At 35.2% G+C, this 21,664-nt stretch overlaps 2 protein-coding genes across 2 annotated transcripts in view; both read right to left on the reverse strand.

Moving 5' to 3' along the window:
- Window positions 1–5,259: 5,259 nt before the first annotated feature.
- On the reverse strand, window positions 5,260–12,958 carry LOC149779530 (G2/M phase-specific E3 ubiquitin-protein ligase-like). The gene is made up of 3 exons (XM_089938647.1): window positions 12,802–12,958; window positions 7,306–7,529; window positions 5,260–6,662 (listed from the first exon to the last, which is right to left on the reverse strand). Exons 1-3 carry the CDS (start codon window positions 12,876–12,878, stop codon window positions 6,418–6,420), a joined length of 546 nt encoding a protein of 181 aa, XP_089794773.1. The 5' UTR covers window positions 12,879–12,958; the 3' UTR covers window positions 5,260–6,417.
- Window positions 12,959–13,627: 669 nt separating this feature from the next.
- The window catches only part of LOC149779531 (uncharacterized), a 40,341-nt gene continuing 32,304 nt past the window's right edge, over window positions 13,628–21,664 (reverse strand). The window contains exons 7-10 of the mRNA XM_089938437.1: window positions 21,083–21,121; window positions 19,547–19,624; window positions 14,119–14,432; window positions 13,628–13,854 (exon numbers count right to left, since the gene is read on the reverse strand). Of these exons, the coding sequence (XP_089794563.1) occupies window positions 13,628–13,854; window positions 14,119–14,432; window positions 19,547–19,624; window positions 21,083–21,121 (658 nt within the window). The remainder of the gene's footprint in view (window positions 13,855–14,118; window positions 14,433–19,546; window positions 19,625–21,082; window positions 21,122–21,664) is intronic.

The following is a 21,664-nucleotide window of genomic DNA, read 5'->3' on the forward strand; positions in this document are numbered from 1 at the left end:
TTAAGATTTCATTCACCATATTGTAGGTTATTTTACTTTGTCCCTTTCTTTTTTAGGGAAATTAATTATGGCATTAAAAATACATTGAACCTTGGCAAAGACCCCCATTTAATAAAGTTAAAGGTAAGAAATTTCACCTTAGGTATGTTATTGCCCCAAACAATTATAATAATGCTATAGTATGTTATCATTGCATGCAGTCTAGGTTCCATCAACGGAAACAAAGAAAACTTGCAATTGGTCATGTTTACTTAATTCCGTCATATTAAAAATCTTAAGACTATTTAAATAGTTTTCAAAAACAATTTATTTGTTTAAATGACGCACACTATTTATTTTGACTGGGATGACCACATACATATATAAATGCTTTCTGAAGATTGGCTCATGGAGGACAACTCATGAAAACTTCCCCATAGCAAGGGGTCTGGAGGTGTCCCCCAATAAAAGATACTAAACGCTAAAAGCAGGTAAACTTATAACACATGCTTCGACAATATTATCTGGAAAACAATGATCAAAATATTTACATCGTTCAGAGGAATACTGAAATTGGTACACAAAAGTCCATTCTAAAATATACATATTTGCCCAAATGACATCTGCTTGAAAAGTATTTTACTGCCATAAGATTGGCCAAGCACCAGCAATGGTTGTGCATGGTAAGAAACATTACAAAATGGTAAGCTAATTACGGCAGAAGGTTAAATTTTGTATAAAACAAAACCGTCAACGGATATTGCAATTTTGATGACGGTGGTGTACACAATGTTCTCTCACATGAGAAAAGCAATATAAACAATAAACACAGACGGTTCATTACATGCATGATGAAATTCACAATATATGCAGAAAAACACAATTTTTAAAACTGTAATAGGATAATAGTTTAACTGAAGGTTTCATCTATCTATATTACCAAAGCAATGAGCTGTCATGGAATTGTATAAATCCCTTTATTTAATAAATTCATGTACACGGGTTTCGTTTTTTGCGTACAACGATACCGGAGGGTGATTTATGTATATTGTACAATATTTCAAAACAGTAACGTCGGTTCTGCCTATGAAACACGTGCGAAGTGCTTTCGATGGGAAAAACCGAATATTTCCAGCGTATACATGATGTATGACTGCATCGTCTGTGTATAAATGCCCAACCGTAAGACTAAATCTTCACATTACGGAATTCCTAGTCAGTGAGCGATCTACTTAAGGAATCGCACATCTTCAGCTGTAGCGGTATGTGAGTTATGTATTAATGTCTTGTGCATCAATTATACATATTGTACTACATTTATTTTTGCATGTTTTCTATGAAGCTTCGGCTTACGTATTATAATGCAAATATTTTATATTCTTGTTTGTGACTTAGCAAGAGATTTATATTAGCAACATAAAGTTGCATTTTAAGAAACGTTTAGTACCGTATGATTCTTATCGTGCACGGGTAGGTTCACTTCTGAACCTATTTATTTCTTTGTAATTATTGTGCCGATAATGTAATCTGTATAGCTTACCGTATATAACGTCATTGCGTTTTATCGTAAATGCTCGTGCAAGTATGATGCATAGCACACGGTGCTAGATGTATTTTCAGCTGATTGGAGCCGCAGCTGTAAAGCTGATCGGAGTCGACGTGGTACCAGCTGTAGAGCTAACTATAGTGACCAAAATCAGCTGTAAAGCGGAACCAGAGCTGGGTAAACAGTGTTGCTGGTCGAGTAGCAGGTGATCAAGCGTTGCTGACCGATTGGTGGGAGCTGATTGCTTGATTGACCAAGGAATTGATGGTGGTCGGTGACTACCTGGAATACTGACTGCTTGATTGACCATTGTGACTGGTAGACAAGTGTGCTGGTGACGGAGTGTGCAACTCCATACATGTAATCTTTTAGCCGTAGGCTAACTTTGTAGTTTGCAATACCTTGAGCTTTTGGGATTGTAAAGATATTTGATATATCTGTCCCTTTGTTTTCATCATTTTGCTATTTGAGCAAAATACCCCATTTGTCACTATCTGAGTGAATTCATTTTTACTATTTGAGTAAAAGACATCATACGTATCGTCGTATGAAATTACTGTGAATCATTCATCTTTGTCCTTATACTGTGTATGGTCATTTATTTGTATTTTCATTTGTTGCAGTATTAGGTTTGTGCGGATTATGTTAATTTATCCATTTTTTGGATCTCATTCACGCACAAATTAATTTTAATTCTTCTCATTCAAGTCAATCATCATTAACCATTGTATTTGTATCACCATCAAACCTGTTCTGCTATAAATCCGAAATCCAACCCGGATATCTTGTTACAACTGGTCAAATGAAAATGTTGTCTTATTCGCATTTTCAAAGCTGAACAGACGACAAAATGTACTATATTAAAGTTATGTCATCTATTTTTTTTAAATTATCAGACACGTTCTGTGTTATCAGAAATAGATCGATATCGAAATCTCTCATGTATAGTTTACTGAAGATTTTCCAAATATCCACTGCACAAAATTATGCTATAGTGAAGCTCCAGATATTATCTGAAGAAAAGGAGTTTTCTGAAGGGGCATCAAAATTACAGGGTGGTATAAATAATACCATTAATAGCGTAACATTTTCCCTTCAGTCATCCTTCCTTCATCCCTTTCATGTTACCAATGATCGCATATCCTTTTCGCCTTTCAACAATGATCACGCAAATCCACTAAACTTCAAGAAAAACTGTTTCAACACTACAAACCTACTTTTATGAGAAAAATGTCCATAAAGTATTTGCAAATTGGAATGGAGAATATATAAAATTATCTTAGTAACTTAACGCCTCACCATATAATATTTTTGTTGTACTTTGAGATTAATAATTCATAAGGGTCAAGGGTGATATCAGCTTTTATCACCTCACTGCTGTGTCTTTGATCATACTAACAAGATAATGTTTAACTTGTAAACGTTTCGCCTAATGTCATGGGAAAGGAAGAGGAACTTGGATAAAACAGTCTGCCAGCGATTTAATACAAACAGGTGTTATTACTGTTTCAGGAGCTAAACGTAAAGATGTAATGGGTTGAACATTTGTATAGGTTATCTACAAATGAATACGAAAAGGCTGAAAGATGTCGTCTGTACATGCTGAGTAGTGTTCGGCAATCTTACCAACAATCTTATCAAAGCATTCAGACACGACAAACCCAAAATGCTTCTAATGTAAGCAGTGAGAACATATAGAAGTATAACATATAGAAGTATGCATGTTTTCTCTAACTAAATGCGGCGCCTTCATCATCCCATACAATGCACTAGAACCATTTTCACAGTTTTTGCATATTCTTTCTGCTATCGCATATCCATTTCGCCTTTCACCAATGATCACACAATTCCAACGAAACTTAATACAAAACTCATATCAAGAATAGCATGTATCTTCCGTACATGATTCCAGTACTGCTGGCATATGTCATAGGAGATATGAATACAAAACCAAAGTGGGGATCATGAATGGAACCTCGCTATTTATGGGCAGATGCTATATCCAGCTGTGACATCCGACCAATCAACCTGACCCATTCTTGAACGTTGCAAACAGATAATGTACATTCATTCTAGATCAATTCATGTTATCATTATAATTAAATGATGATTCAATGATAAATAAGTAGCAGTGGTAGTAGAAATAGTAGTAATAATACTAGTATTTCACAAGGGTGACTTAATTAATAAACTTATGCTAAATGACTTTTGTACTCAAACAATACTAAATTAGATTCTGCTTCAGGCATCTCACATGATTATATATGCTGAACATAAACTATATTTATTCATTGTTCAGAATAGATACATCAACTTCCCTGCGGACTCCAAAATGCAGACCAAGGTCAATGCAACCTCGTGCATGTTATAAGAATTTGCTAGTGTAGACAGAATTTTAGCTATGGGACACATACCTTGATGTTTCACTGAGAAAATCCTTTCAATTTTAAAAGAGTACTGTATATTTATTTAAAATGACTTTAAATTGTTATAATGTTAATCTTTATTTCCCTTGTTTTTGGTTTGCATTCCCCTTTTGGGATATACAAACTTACTTGGAACTATAAGCCAGATTTGTACCGAGAAGCCATTAATACTGATTCATACATTCATATAGGTAGATTAAAATGTAATATGCACGGCCTCTCAATACACTGACAATTCAAGATACTTATCTTCTAATTGGTTACATTCAGCTTACTTGCATTCATATTGGTATATTAGCAATATAATCAAGATCAAAATTATAATGAAATAATATCTCATAAAATGTACAATATAAAGTCATATTTAAGCATTCTCTAAATATACATAGCACTTGCTTTATAAGAATTAAACTCTAATCGCATATATGCTTAAATAGGCCAGAAACTAAGTAAACTATAGCAGTAGTAGTAGCAACCTAGTTTGATTACCACATGCTCAAAATTTGCAAAACTAGTATATCACTTTATATTGCATTAACACAAAAGATTGCCCCGAAAAGACGCGTTTAATACCTATATATGTACAATCAATGAGGAACACAACACATTTCCAATGGCAATTCTTTTGTACACATCATAGCAAAAGCTACGGTTACTACAGTCTAAGGTTTGGTTCTATTGTACGAGTTTATTTGGCTGAGAAGCGAAGTATATTGTCTCCAAAAGTCATTCGATTCATTTACTTTCATTTAAAGAAGTTATATCGTATTATCCCTTTCTTCTGGATCAAATCGCAAATTAATATTTAAAGAAATATAATAAATGATAGAGATAAGTTGCAAGCGAACTGCTGAGTAGATTTGTGTACCAAAATCGTGTACCAGATTTATGGACCAAGCTACTACTTAATTCGTTTTAGTCTGAAATATTATTTCATTTGAAAAACATGCTTTTGTAGAAAGAACCGTGTTTACAGTGAGTTCACAATCTCAATGAACAGTGTTCATACATTTAACTTGGCGTTTGATAAAATAAATTATAACCTGTATAGTGATCAGGTTAGTTACTTAGCCTGCACGTTATTTAAATCTGCAAATAGTAATATGGGGAGTGTGAGATCATTTTGAACACTTTACGTCTACGTCCCTGATGTCCGCAATATATAATTTGTTTAATTTTAATGTGCACATTGTTTTAAAAGCTTTTAATCAGAATTCCATCAGTTGCATGGTCGTATTTCAAAAGATGTTGGGAAAAAAACATCTGAGGTACGATAATTAAGACGATGTTGGACGAACACATATTATTATTATTATTATTATTATTATTATATCCTTTGTTTATTCAGGCATACAACAATTAAAACAAATATCTGATAAATGTATGTGTAATTATTAGAAGGAAATAAGGATAACCTATTACATAAAACAAACCAAATACAATAGAAATGAAGACAAATACTACAATGTTAACATACTGTTATCACAACGATATATTGGGATTCTAATTTACAAATGTTTTGCGGTGGTACACTCAGAAAAGTTCATTGAAATATGTAACAAAGAATAGTTTCTTAAACGCTGAAACAGTAGGTGCTTTTTTAATATATCATGCTGTAACATTTGCCACATGTAACCCAATGTTTGCACTCGGTCATTTACTGTTTATACTAAGGTCCCTTACAAACTTTAAGACACTAACATACGATGACGCTAATTATTTAAGACCTTGAACGTGGGAACAGTTTCTCTGAAAATAATAAAATCGTTAACTGACATCGGTCTAATAGTGGTGTAAAGAGATAATGCATGAAAATGTGACAAAGTGGCTGCACCGGGATAAAATGTTATTAACAAGGATGCCTAAACGCTTGTGTCATTTGACAGTTTCAGGTTTAGTGTTTCTTATTTGCTGAACATGCAATAAATTGCCTGTCTGTAAATTTAAGCTACAATTAGTGCCATTGAGCCATTTTCCAGCACATTGTTAATCTTCATCTACTTTGCGTTCAACGATGCTATCATATTCATCGATAACATATTGTGATGTAACATCTGGACACATATGTAATTCGTGCGACATTCTATCAAAGTAAACAAATGGATAATATCAGTAATGCAGGTACAAGTGATATTATCTAATAATACCAGTGTACTATAGAGGAAAAGCCGTCCAAGGACACTAGCGTAATGTGGAAGAAAGGTTCAGCAACGTCGCTAGGGTCTAATTGTGTATAAGGTCTCCAAATACAATATTATAATGTGGATGAAACGTTATCCATTAATACAAGTGTCTTTTAGGTGAAAAGCTGTAGAATTATACATGTGTCCTATGGATGAAAACAATATCAGCATGCCACAATATGAACAAAAAGTTACGGTTCAATATTTTACATCATCCTTTGGCATATGTATAAGACAATGCCGCATAGGCTAAATTAAATATTTACAATTACTGTAATATGAACTATTCACGACCAAACTGACTGCCATTTAAAATCCCAAAGTCCATAGCCTCTTTGAACTCATCGAATGTCTCGTGCAACGGTAGGTAAAGTGTGCAAGAGCACGTACTGCTGGTGGGATATTTCGATGCACGATTTCCATTGATCGGATGACTAAAGTATATATTAAAACGTTGTCCAACAGCTTGTTCCTTCATCCCTGTTGCGAACTTCAAGATGTCCTCTAAATTTATCTGCGAGCCCCCGCCTGAAGGAAAAGGAATATAATGAATGTAGCAAATTGGCGTTTATATATGTATATACGATTGTATGAGTAATTGATAGCATCAGCTCCACACATAATATATTCTACCAAACACGGACCTATACTGACACTGGTTAAAAGTCTCTCTATCTCTATCTCTATCTCTCTCTCTCTATCTCTATCTCTCTCTCTCTATCTCTATCTCTCTCTCTCTCTCTCTCTCTCTCTCTCTCTATCTCTCTCTCTCTCTCTCTATCTCTCTCTCTCTCTCTCTCTATCTCTCTCTCTCTCTCTATCTCTCTCTCTCTCTCTCTCTCTATCTATATATATGTATAGACCGGACTCGAAATAAGGAAAATACACTTCCCACGTTTACTTTGTGGAAATATGTCACTTTTAACTAGCATATCTGCGATACGAAATGCAGAATGAAAAAATTATACACACTTTATTCAATGATTATAACATTTTCATGGCGATGTTTTTGGCTGGGGGGAATTATCATAATTCTGTTGTAGGGAATCATTTATATCATGCAATGACAAACAACTGTCAATATGATCATTTATGCCATGTCTAATGAGGCAAGGGCCAACAAATGTAATCATGATGGGGTTCAATGATCAGTCAGGTAAGATACACTTACCCTCGACTATAAATAGATAGGTTTCCCAGAATTCAACCGTCTTCCGTTCCACCTCTGCATTGCCCCCTTCATGCTGAGAATGCATGTACCTGTAATTGATGGTAAACATAGCAGACATTTTCTCTGCCGTCAAAGTTTCACGTCTGGATAACAGCTCTCGAAACTGATCAGGATATCTCAAGATGTAATTGTACACTCCAACAGAGTTAAGTCCTTCCTTAAATCTGTAAAGATATGTAGACAGACAAACAGAAGGTACTGCACCAAAATATAACCGTTGCATCCTCTAAACTGCCAGTGAAATGTCACCATGTTCACATCTGAACATGTTACAGAAATAATTTATTTAAAAGCAGCAAAATTAACATATTTTAATTCAATTATCTATATTTTCAAAAGAAAACACATGTCAGTCATGATAAGTTATTAGGCAGATGTATGAATGGGTATATTTTTACTTATTTTCAACGATTTCAATGTCCAACCCGTACTCGAAACAGGGGGTATTGCTGTTTATGTTGCAGCAACCATTAAATATATAGAATTTGATGTTCTGCTGTCAAATGACATGGAGGAGGTATGTAGCCAATGAATATGTAGAAGACAAAACCAATTCAAAGTGGAACTCTTTATCGCGAGCCTATATGGTACGAGACATTTAAGACTAAACTTGACCGTGTGCATAGAACATTAAAGACACAATTTTGATGTTAGACGTTAACATAATGGCACAAAAATATTGGAGAGAAAATACTTTGCGAATATTTTCGACTCACAAACTTGATTAACATACGAGAGTTACAAAAAATCTTTAAGACATGTATATATCAAATATGGGCTGCACACCCGTATAAAATTATGCACATTGAAATATCAGGTCCTAGTAACGGCTATGTTGTATTAATTACCAGAAAATCTGACTACCAATCTACAATTAATAATGATACACAGACATTTCCATTCAGTAAAGATGCACTAAGGATTTTCAACCTAATGCATGATGCAAATATAGTAAAGAAAAAGTATTTATATGGACCCTATTTATATGGATCCTATTTCTATTTACAACAATTCGTGTGTGGATACTACAACAAAAACTAAAGACTCGTATTGAATGTTCTACCACGTAGTAATGCTTAAAACCAACCGAATCATGAAGGGAGACAGGAACACTAAAATAAATGTAAACAAATATTTTACGAACAAAATAGAAATTTGATTTTCTAAAATACCTTATATCTGTGTGTTCTACACAATCTAGTGAAAGTCCGCTCTGACGTTAACACAGCTTCTTAATTTGTGCATATATGTTCATAGATTGCACTATGCTGTATAACAAAATTACAGGCTAATTAGTCTAATTGGCGTGACCCGATTGCGTTATATACTCTCCAATTGTCTAGATTGATATATGTCTGCAATGTCGGCAGCAAAATTACGAAGAAAGATGATGTCACTGTGAAATTTAAGTTGCTGCTGGGTTTTTTGCTTCGTGCGAGCAATTGATTTGACCACAGTAATGTTCAAGTAAGAGGTAAACTTCTTTTTGACATTTGTGCCAGTGATATTTTTTATTTCATTTAATGTAGCATATTTGGGATTTATGTCGTGATTTAATTCTGTAGAAATGATAATACCTAACATTTTCAAAGTGTCCAAAGCCATACAACCAGCATAAATTACATTCTAAACACAAACATCTATTATTTTTATGTTTTCTATCCATTTTAATTTTGTTATCGCTTTATTCACAGCAAATTAGGAGATATTTAAAAAGCTTTTAACGTGAGTATGGTCATCCTTGAGACTTTTTTCCGCTCCATACAGAAACAATTAGGAATTATTATTATTATTATTATTATTTCTACTACTTCTACTATCGTGTGCAGTGCGTGCTCGGACATTCAACTACGTCATCACCAACAAGGTGCAGAGCCTGCTCTCCACCGGGGAACTTTGTCAGTGGACAGTTGTTCACAATGTGTGACATGGTCTAAAGAGCTCCACAGCAACAGGAATAGTTAGTGGCCTGGCCCCATCGGACACGGTTGACTGCAAACGACCATGTCCTGTCCGAAAGCGGTTCAGTGTGGTCCACAGATGACGTGGAAAGTTGAATCCAGGAGGGCAGACAGATTACTCATTTATGAGGGAGCGGTTTACAACATCTGTTGAAGACCACTCGACCCTCCATGCTGAAATAGCTGTCACATCCTCCGATGACGGAGGAAACCAGGTTGGGCATCTCGAAGTCAAGCGGACTGCTGGATGACAGGTGATGTCCATGTAAAGTGAAAGTTTCTCACTGGCATAGACCTTAGCCAACACTTTCGTGGTTGCCTCCTGGCGACGCAGCTGTGGAATAGGAATGTTGCTTGTTGTCTTGAGCTGGATATCAATTAACTTAGTGTGGGTTGATCGAGCGCAATACTCGGCTGCCGAATAACAGAGGCCAGTGCTGATGTATCGAGCGTCTAAGCATTAAAATATTGCGACAATAGAAATCAATTTTATTCTATATTAGTACTATTAATAGCTTTTGTTATTTTAATCATTAATGCTAGTTTATTTTATATTTCATTCTGAATAATTGAAATGATCCTTTGGAACAGAAACTGAACCACTAGTGGTGAAACCACATTCATTTTTACAGTGGTGATATCACTTTTAGAATCATTATTATTTAGTGATATCAATGTCTTCTCCTTTAGGAATCATGTATGCCCTAATTTATTTTACTCAAACTTATATTATCATAATTTGAGATTTATTTCATTGCTCATTTTCTTCGTTTCACTCTCGTTCCTCCCTTCCTCTCTCTCTCTCTCTCTCTCTCTCTCTCTCTCTCATAATCTCCCTCTATGCATTAGGATGAACATATATTAAAACTAGATTACACATGTGTGTACCACAACGGTGGCCAAGTGGTTAGAGCCTCCGCCATAGATACGGGAGGTCGCGGGTTCGAACCCTTACCGAGTCATACCAAAGACTTATAAAAATGGTACTAGCAGCTACCTCGCTAAGTACTCAGCATTAAGAGGTTAGTGTTAGGACTGGTCGGCCTGATGTCAGGATAATGTTACCGGGTGGAACATCATGCTACATGTCTGCGGCATGATTTCCTAGTGCTAGACATCACTATAAGCTGTCATACTGCAAACATCGTAGCGGTATAACCGAAAAATTGTTAAAGTTACGTTAAAAATCTAAATCACACACATTTGTGTAAGGAGTGATGAGATGCCGTAAAAATCGCCTGATAACATCCAAATGTAGGTTATAGGTATTAACGTAGTCTACAATAGGTTCCTCATGAACTGTGCGAAAGGTTTGTAACTATTTACAAGAACAATTTTGTTCGGTACAAATATTCAGCAAGCTACGACAAAAGCGACAAGATTTTAGGTAAAACCTCGTGATTATTTATATTCCTGTTGGATAACGGTTGTTACCGCTCCTAATAATATACTCAATTAATGAGTTTAACATTACAATGAAATAGTTTGAGTAAAGCAAATTAGATTATTGTTGTGTGGTGCAGATTTTCAAAACTAACGTTTCCATTACAAAAAAAATATATCATGCAGATACAATACTTTTAATGGACAATGATTTTTTTGTGACATTATTCATTTTATAATGACTGTACATCAAATTCTCCCAACTTTTAGTAGTCACTCTAATTGGCGGAGATAGCAAAACTCTAGCATTCACCACATTCAAAACTATGAAATCAATTAAGAAATCCGGATTGATAGTGTTGATAGCAAACAGAAATTAAATGATGATATATTATTGGTAACGGCCACATGGGTTACGATTGAATGCAGAACTAAACGAAAGAAGAAGCCAAATTCATGTTGGTAATATCTTTTCTTTAACGATGTTACGCTTTCGGATGATTATACAGTACCATGCCCCAACACTGTTCACTGAATCAATCCCCGTAAGAAACATTTCAAAACAATGTAAATGTCTTCATTTCGGTTAGATAAAACTAATAAATTACACAACAAAATAAACAATTAAAAGGATGTATTATAAATCATTATATCATAGCTGAAAGTCGGCTGTTTATGCCTTAAAGTGCATTATAGAAAGAAATTCTAGGTTTAGGACTTTAGACAACAAATCTAATGCAGATTGAAATATGGATCATATTGACTCTATGTCCTTCAGTGGTAATGAGTTTGCAGTATGTGATATTTTGTGTCTTGTTTGGGGGGGGGTGGCGTTGTAAAAGGATTGGTCTGAAGTAATCGTTTCTAGAAGATGCATGAATATGGTTTTATTTCTATTTTTCTAAAGAACTATTCAAATATTAGATAATTTGGTTTAGCAAACACTAACAATTTACTAATATGAACTACAAAAAAGACGAATGTAAAAGTATATTTACGTATGCAGCGTGCATGACAAGCTTGAATGCGTCACTCATGACAAACTGTTAGGAGTCACGTTTAAATTCACTTTATAATGGAATAAACAAGTCCAATCTGTATGTTGTTTCATTTGACAAGAGTCAAGCATCTTTAACACCTTAACCAAGATGTATAGTTCATTTATTCATACTCTACATTTTCATTATTGATCCATATTTGAGGGGACATTCTTCATCCTTTTAAAATACATTAAATGTCTGCAAACTAATGTACCTTCGCCTATGTCAAGGGTGCTATTTTTAGTACCATGTAAAACTTAATTATGAAAAACTAATACAGTTACATTTGAAGATAAAGCAAAGTTTCAATGAATCAGACCTGATATACTAAGTTTTAAACAACATAGAGATTATTTGAATACATTTACAGCAGTCTCAAAAGTTAATAGTGTCGAACAGTGCTCTCTTCTACCAGTGCTCTCTTCTACCAAACATCTAGTGAGTATACTATAACACAAGGCTGTAATATTTGAAATTTTGTGCATAAGATTGTGTTTAAATTTGGAATATTTTCTATAATAATATTAAGTCATATACAACCCTTGGCATTTGTAATTACAGATGTTAAATATTCTTTTTAACCAAAGATATAATTGTGTACAATTTAGGATCTCGAGGCATAATATTGCTTTTAATCTATGATAATACGTATTATTTGCAGTTCACGTATTTCGATGGGCATAAGAGATGCATACCAAACCTATTTAGGAAGACTCACCCAAGACCTTCTTGATTTATCACAAAGTTATCCTCATCATCATAATCGTTAGTAGTAATAGTAGCAGTTATTGCTGTTCTTACATAAAATATATATCTATCAAATTTCATTTTATAAGTTTCAAAACATAATAACAGCTGAAACCTTAACAAAGCTTCACTTGGCAGCGTAAATAAGCTTGAGAATCTTTTCAAATTTAGATCAGAAAATGCCGCCTGTTGTTGATAAAAAATTGTTACATTTCATATTCATGTTCAGTCTGTGCATCAAAGCGAAGAATTTCAAGTTAAAAATTCAATCTTGAAACTTGTATGATCTCAGGCCTGAATCTCACTTTTCAAAGGCAGGTCTTGTTCTCTCGACCAAGTAGTAATTTACCAGGTCCTGTATCAGTTCGTCTCTGTTTTCCATCTTCTCATTTCGAAGACAACCAGCAAAGTGTAGAGTCTTGTTATGACTGGAAACAAAGTTACGAACGCAGTCCGTTATCTGAGCCTACAAATATAAAGTTGAAAAATGGTCTGACATTAGCGTTTATAGAGCCTTGTATATAAATAAGTGTACTACGGAGTATATCGAGAATATATTGTCAATACCGTAATATTTACAAGAACGTCTTAGCAATATGTTTATTGAATATACTTAACCGTGTGCTATTTCTGCATGTTGTGTTTTATCTGACAAAAGTCTGCTTGGATATTGCCGAAGGCAATGTTAAACACATAAAATAGACCTGAATTTATAAATGAGATGCATGTATTCCAACCGAAGAAATAAAATTCAGTTTCGTTGTTAATTCAGTCTTTATTTGGATCACTTGATGTAAACGTGTAGAATCAAACCGCTGAACTTGTAAATAGTTCAGCAAAATTTAATTTTGCACCTTTTTTGCTTCTGATTCTGGAGAGATGATAGCGAAAACAAATATCTTCTAGAAGACAATATCGTGGTTTTTTGAGCAAAATACATAAGAATTACAGTGATAATTTTGCAATTCATATACAACTAGATTGACGACTCTAGAAATATGCATACCTTCCGAACATCCATTTTATTGCTGATAATACATCCTGGAAAATGTATGCAGATACAGAAATAATTAAGTTTTTGACAAAAGAGCTCTATTCCATGTATAGTGACCTAATAATTGATGAACATGTTCAATACATATAAACCTGAGAGTTTCGTTTAAAAGGAATGGCTACCTCAGATAACATCTGTTGATATTCTAAATCATATATATCCTCGCGACATCCTTTCACGTTTTCCGGTCCTAGAACCAAACAGTCCAGCAGTAGGGGTGACAAAAAACGAGGGACAGGTCCCTTGAAAACCATCGATTGTCCAATCACCATACCGGCATAGAAATATTCATTTCTTCTGTTGGCTAAAGAAAAAATATTTTAAAATGCGTTGCACCATATAAAAAGAAGTAAAGTGTTCGGGCCACCCAAAAAATGTAAAAGATCGAGGCATACTGAACAAGTTGATCGCTTTAAAATACATGGTTTTAGTTCTCAATTTGACTTGTGAAAATATTGATCTGATTTGTACAATGAGTCAGCATAAAACTCATTCTTGGGTATAATCATGGATAGCTTTAAGCCAAATAGTGTACACTACCTGTCTATATCTACAATGAAATTGTTACCTCGAACATTGTAGGAAAGTAGTTTTCGTCCAGACGGTCCCTCGAATAGATGGCAGTCTGCCAAATGATCCATCATAAGCTGGAAATATTCCCTATTTGGACCTCCGGCATCTGATGCACCTTCCTCATTACCATGGTCATCGACGAATTTCACTTTAAATGCATCAGCTGGTCTGAAGCTTTTCTGGCGAAACTGCTTAAGAGCGCTCTTCCATACACAGGATCGGTTGATGTACAACACTTTGTATTCGGAGCGATTTAGGTTGATGTACATTTCAGACAATATGTCTTCTATTGTCCTTCTTGGTAATGTCCTGTGTTAATCCCATCCCCCCAAGAATGATATAACGATGAACGGATTAACACGAAACTTATACAGTATCTCTAAACTTATTTTAATGGACTTGCATAGCAAAATGAGAATCCAGAAAATTGGACTTAACATTGGAGAGTAAACAGCATGGTTTTCTTTTAACGCACGTCAAGCACAGTTAAACTGAAATTTTTTCTTAAGGATTTTAGAATACCAATATTTTCTTAGAAATTAAGACAGATCGTGTTGTTAATTCATTCATAAATTGGCCATTGACGCATACCATTGTATGTATATATTCTCCGGTAGATTGTGTATGCTTACTCCCGATCCACACATTTTTATTATTTGTATTAAGTATTCCTTTAATTACCATGTATTATTATAATACATCCGAACGCCGCTAGACCATCATATGCTAAAAGATCCTTTTGACTGCACTATGTAACACAATTTTTGTTCCTGGGTAGTAAGTGTTACTTCGTAATTGCTTATGCCTAAAAAGTATAGAAAATGTCTATTATTCCCCACAAACATTGCTTTTGTGTGCAGGACAGTGATATTTTGAAATTTGCCTATTTTCCGGAACATTCCAGATAGATTCAGTGCTGAGTAAACTTGGAGTAACTTGTTCTTGAATAATATATATTTTGCATTTAACACAATTATGTCTTCATATTGGTAAATTCTCAACTGTAGATTACACGAGCTGCTAGCGGCTCCACATTACATGCCAGTAATGTGTATGTGATTACGAACATTGTAACTGGAGCATTCATTTTAACTGGTGGAGCTAAAAGCTTGTTCACGGATTCAACAATGAGTGGGTGCGGAAACTCGCAACAGCTATTTTTGGTCATAATCATATCAACGGGTAAATAGAGCCGTTATCGAATCCAATTCTCTGTAACTTCAATCGATTCAAGAAATACCTAAAACGAGTCCTTGCCACGATATAATTTTGTTGGTACAGTATGCCCATTGTATCTAGTTACTGTGTAACATAATCCGCATGGGATGTGTTCAGCAAATTATGTTGTTTGGTCATTGGACGCGCTTGCGTCTTCGACTGAAAAGTGGAAACAATCAAAGATGATATGTAGAAATTTCATATTTCGTTACCGTGCAGTCAATTTGCCAATGTTTGGCCTAGTCCTGCTGTTTTTGTCCATTGGTAGATTTTACTGATACCACCACTGTAGAAGGTAGCGTCAGTCATCTGTTATTAGGTGTCACATATATACATGGATAATTCTTACTCTCATGCTTGCTGTGACGATTAAGCAACAGGGCATGATTCTTTATCCACACGTAATGCGATGCCGATTATGAAGCAGTTATACCACTCAGCAGCAACATTTCAATCTAGGATCGTTCATTCTGTCCATGTGGGTTTGTGCAAGCGAATAAAAGACTTTATCAAAATTGAACACATTACGTATGATAACTGGGTTAAGCGTTTCGAACTTGTTCAGAGTGGTCTTATTAACATGCATAGTAAATTAGATATTACCAAACCAAACTTAAGTTCCCCCAGGTGAAGCAAGTATTTTTGACTCTGGTGTTTATTGTTACTAGTAGGATGTAACACAGACAAAACCTCCAGCTCAAAATATCTGTTATCAGAATTCTTTACGTTTATGAATGGCCGAAATGTTGTATATAACTGGATCCACGAAACTGTTGATAAGGGGGTATATGCACATCGTGGGCACCAAACGTGACTTAAAGACAACATCTGCTCCAACTCCAGAGGCATCAGAGTGTTGTGTTCCAGGAATTACATTTTTTAACAGTTATTGATATCTTTGTCTGATTTGTATGTTTATTGAATAATTGTCAACTGATTTTCTAATGCACCATGCGCTTATCAAATTTAAATTCAGGTACTTGTGATTGTTGTATTGATCATAACCATACTTGGCAGCTTCAATAGCAATAGTAAAAGCAATAAGTTTCGTTCAAATAGACGACGGCTTTGTTCATCCCGATTACGGTTTTGGTTATCTTCCAACGCACCTAATATCGCAAATACGATAATCGTATATTACCCTCACGTGCAAATTGATTTCGTTGCTGTACCGTTGCTATTTGTTTTAGCTGATTCACAGTACCCATGCTTATATAAGGGAAATCATTCTCTAATTTATAAATCCGTCATAACCAATATTATAATCTGCAACCACTTAAAACCTAGCCATTAGTGTCCGGTGTGTGCAGTCACATATGTGTGTGTAATCACGTCTTTATGACAATCTTTGTTTACGCGTGCGAAAATATTCATGACAGATCCAAGATCCACCTGTTCGGCAAAGTTCATTATGTGATTAGACTACAATACCAAGTTTAAGATATGGTCGAGCACCTGTGGCAGTACATAACATCAGCTGATAAGATTTACAGTATTCATACTAGCATTTTCTGCCGCAGAGTTCACGCTTTCCAAAAACACACACATTTGTATTGAATACGTCCCAATACCTATGAACATTTTCAATATTTGTACATTATACTTTTCTAATTGAAAATACTATCATTTGTTCATTCGAGATTTGGCGAAATCATCGAGCACTTGTCTTTATAATAATGTTTCAAACCAAATCGGAACTCACCGTTCACTGTGCGATCAAATCCAATAATTCGAAACATTCTATATTCTTTTTCTTAAAAATTTACAAGGCCATACAATTACCGTGCCATGATTGGCTATTAATTTCATTATGGACTCTACTGGTTATGTATTTTTACATCAAAATAACTTTTCACCAAAACGCTGCCATCTCCTAGCATATACAAATAGATGGATAGATATGGCAACATTTCTTCAAAATAAATATTTTCTGCGTGACAAATAATTTAATGCTCTACAACATATTCACAGCAATTATAATTTTATTATTTATGGACATTTTTCGGCCCACACTATGTGTGGTGCTTTAGAAAAATAAATAACTCGTGTTTACTGGTTTTTATAGTATAGTTATCATTACGCAAAGGTATTATGTATAATTAAAAATATGCGACAAATGGCTTGATCCCGCATTTGACATGGGAGAGCATGTGTTGCAGGATAGAAGAGAAAGAGATTTCCAGTATTATTCGCACCCAGCCAGAGACCCGCATCAATCTAAAATAGAATTGCAATTGCAAGGCTCGTCTATGTGTTTTCTGCCATGAAAGACTTTTTGAAATTGAAGTAAAACTGGTATAATACAACATCGCCAGTATTATTTATCAAGCCAATAACGCATTGTATTTGTAAACATTGGCATTATGGCGGTATTCAACAATACATTTTATTCCATCGTCGGAAAGGAAATAGAATCAACTCTGGACAACGTCGACGCAGCCACAACAAACATAGAACTTGCCAAATACAACAATGATTGCACGAGAACACCTGGTCCTACTAGGATGTTTAAGGACACATCTGATGATGCGAATCTGCAAAATATATACAATTAGGCGATCTAAAATTCATACTCACCCTGGAATATGTGCCAGTGTTCAAGTTTTAGTTCTTGGTGAACGGTTTTAATAGTAGATTTGTGCAACGTTACGGATAACTACTTTGAAACTTTCAGTCACATATTTGGGTTTTTATCGTGATATTCACAAGGTTATTTTTTGGAGGTAAACGTACAATCACCTTATTTCGTAGATACAGCGCTAGTGGTGCTGTTTGACATAATGTAGGTACTGCTGATTGTAAGTTGTATGAGAAAGATTAACAGCTTTTGCTAAAGACAGATTGGATTTTCCCATTTTTTGCAGCGTTCCCAGCGTTTTATCAGGAGCGGCTCCATCGGTTGCAAAACCTGCTGCGTTAGATGCTACTGAAATTGCATACGGGATGACGCTGAAACAAAGGGGGATACGAGCGAAAAAGGAAAGGTTTTCGATTTCCAGGACAAGTCGACGAATATCAGCGGGAAGAGGTCTTCAATTCCCCAGCATAATACACAAAAGGCCACGGGTCCATTGACAGATCCTGATTTGCTTGCGATGACTCTCTCAGTCATACATTTTCGTGTCGTCTCTATGCGAAATTAAATTCAATAGATGGTGCGACGTACATGTGAAACCGTCATTGCTATCCTGAATCTACAAAATGGACAGCCACTCACGGGGCCGCACACGACGTTGTACATCAACATCGTTTGTATTTTGACTCGTATGGACTTGCACCGACAGTTTAGGTTCTTAATTATTTAACTAGGGACTGTGGACTACAACTACTGTTTTACTCGACTATACCAGTACAAACGCAAGTTCTTGGCCCTATATGCGGTCATCTTGTTATTGAAGTGTTACATGCACTAGTTCGAAGTGCATGTGCGATTGCACTTGCACTATGTGATTGTATTATTAATAGAAGAAAAAATCGATGCTGAGCTACAAAATAAAATTATAGAGAACACCGCGGTGATCATGAAATTACAAACACATTTGTTTGATTGTAGGCGCTATTAGCGGGCTTTTACGGCAACAACTGTTAGTGCTGGTATGACAGCAACAACCGTCGTTGGTATACCGGTCGGAATGAATGTTGGGGCTTTATCCATAATAACCTGTGTTTGTGATGGTGCTAGAAAATTAATTTCCATACAGTTACATTTACATAGGTTGTGAATAGGTTGCTAAAATGTGTACAAGGCATGGGAATGAAGGCTCTGTCACAGTAAGGTAAACAAAATTCAAAATCAGCCACATTATTTCTACTACCTGAAGAGAAGGTCTTAGTATATCCATTTGTATCTGACAAGCCCTGCTTAGTTGAAACACATCATCCCTGCTTTTGTACTTTCCAAGACTATGACAACAACCTCTTGAGAATGATGTTGATCAAGAAATTATTTCTTTTCCTGACACGTTTGTTGATAACATTCTTATGAAGAGGTCACTTTTGCGTCTCGTATTTATTTAGCATTGACTCATTTAGATCGTTAAATTCTCAGATTACTCACGTATTAAGATTATCACGAAGAGAAGAGGTGCTAATTTGTTTGTTTGATTGTTTTTGTCCTACAATCTCTACCCATCGCACCGTTTTCACGTATCATCACGCAGATCATAATTGTAGCTTTATCCTGACTGTATCTCCTTTGTACTTACGAAGATCCTGCAGACCTTGCTTCTCTTGCTCTATCTGGGTTCTCTTCAACATAGCCAGCAGTTGTAAAAGTATATCCTCTGAAATAAGTTGGATAAAACTATGTCACTTCGAAAAACAAACAAAACGATGAAGACGATTTATAGTATATTTATTTAATGCACTTTTGTCAAGCAAATAATTGTGATGAATATTGTTATAGTGATTGCCCTTCATTCTATATAATCAATCTTGATATAGTCATGAATAAGCTTTGTTTAAAGAGTTATTAAATGATTTATGCTTTTAATTACATAAATGTGTAATTTTTAAAACTAACGTGTTTTTGTTAATGCGTTATACTAGTAGATTGTCTTCACTTAATGTGGAATCAAAATATTAAAATAATGTCAAGCAAATGAAGTTTAGAGCAGATTACGATAACTCCATTCTAATATACAGTGCCATTTTGCAAAGTTTTCATTCAATAATTTCAGTCTTTATGTCTAAACATTTGGCTGAAATCAATGCATATTGAAACGTTTAGGTAGTGCTCTGCTAACGCTGAATTCGTCACGATCGTACGTCAAGTCATCTTTGGAGTTACCGTAATATTGTTCAAGAACAATAATTCATCCAATACTTACGATGTGATTATTGTTTAGATCATAGTATACTCGGAAGCGGGAGGTCGTGGGTTCGAACCTCGGCCGAGTCATACCAAAAACTTACAAAAATGGTACTAGCAGCTGCCTCGGTTGGCGCCCGGCATTAAGAGGTAAGCGTTAGGACTGGTCGGCTTGGTGTCAGCATATGTGACTTGGTGGGACATCATGCTACATGTATGCGGCATAATGCCCCAGTGCTAGACATCACTATAAACTGCCACGCTGAAGACATCGTAGCAATATGACTATACAATTGTTAAAGCTACGTTTAAATCCTAATCACACGCACACACACACGCACACACACACACACACACAAATAGTATACTTTGGAAATCGCTTGTCCTGATTTTGTAACATTTCTCAAGACAAGAACCTATGCATAAAAATTCCTAAGGAAGTCCAGTTATATGAATTATGGTAGGAGACTTTCAAGAGACATCAAGTTCAAGGAGTGAAGACAAAAATGTTTATTAACTGAATGAGGCGATACAAAGTCCAAACAATATTTAAATGCAAACGCGTAACTCAACTGGACATTGTTCTAGAACCAATTTTACTTGACAAAAGCATCGTATTTTTACAATTCGGGAGTGGCAAAGGCCAATATCCAAAATATGAGTTTATTCTCAGCTCCCATATATACGTCTTGACGATCCATCGTTACTATCTAAAACTGAAATGGGGTATTGAGAATTTGTGTTGCACTCGCGGAATGTAATGTAAAGTGCTCCTCGAATTTGACTGCTGACATTCTTACATTTAGAAAATTGGCATATATTCATTAAACCTGACCCATGATGTATCGAAGTTTTGAGTAACGTGCCGTACATAGAGTTCATTCAATGAGTAGATATGTGACTGAATGATAAAATTAATTTTTTTACTTACCTATATAAACTCCTATGCATTTCCCGCTGGCATCTGTCTCTAGAAGTAGAATTAATTAAAAAAAGCTAAGAAGTATGGATAAAATAAAAATAAAAATTAAAAGCGCATCATCATAGCATTCTAGCGCATGTATTACATTGATTATTGAACAACATTTAATTTAGTTTCATCAATTGACAATGTAAAATGAAAATTGTCCCTGTTATATCTGTAGATGTAACACACGTTCTATAAATGTCCAAAAGGAAAATGTTTCAAATCAGTCTCAGATTTATGCAAAATTTCGACTGTTTCAGCTTTGATTGTAAAAAAGGTCTCCAAATATAATCTATGCTCTAGTATGAATAATGAGAAACAATTTTCGTTATTATCAAAACACATTACTGGAGAGTGGCATTCTCAAATAGGACAAATTTTATAGATGACATGTTATTATGCGAGCACTTCTCGGACACGCATACCTCACTAGTGCATACTTATATGAGTGTTTAACCTTGACCTGCCGGATTCCTTTTACTGTGGAGCCCAATCTTATCGAATTATACTGTATGCAACGGAGGTTTGCTGATATGAACGCAATTA

This window comes from Sinohyriopsis cumingii, chromosome 17 (assembly GCF_028554795.1).
Source record: "Sinohyriopsis cumingii isolate HCF-2022 chromosome 17, ASM2855479v2, whole genome shotgun sequence".
NCBI classification, from domain to species: domain Eukaryota; kingdom Metazoa; phylum Mollusca; class Bivalvia; order Unionida; family Unionidae; genus Sinohyriopsis; species Sinohyriopsis cumingii.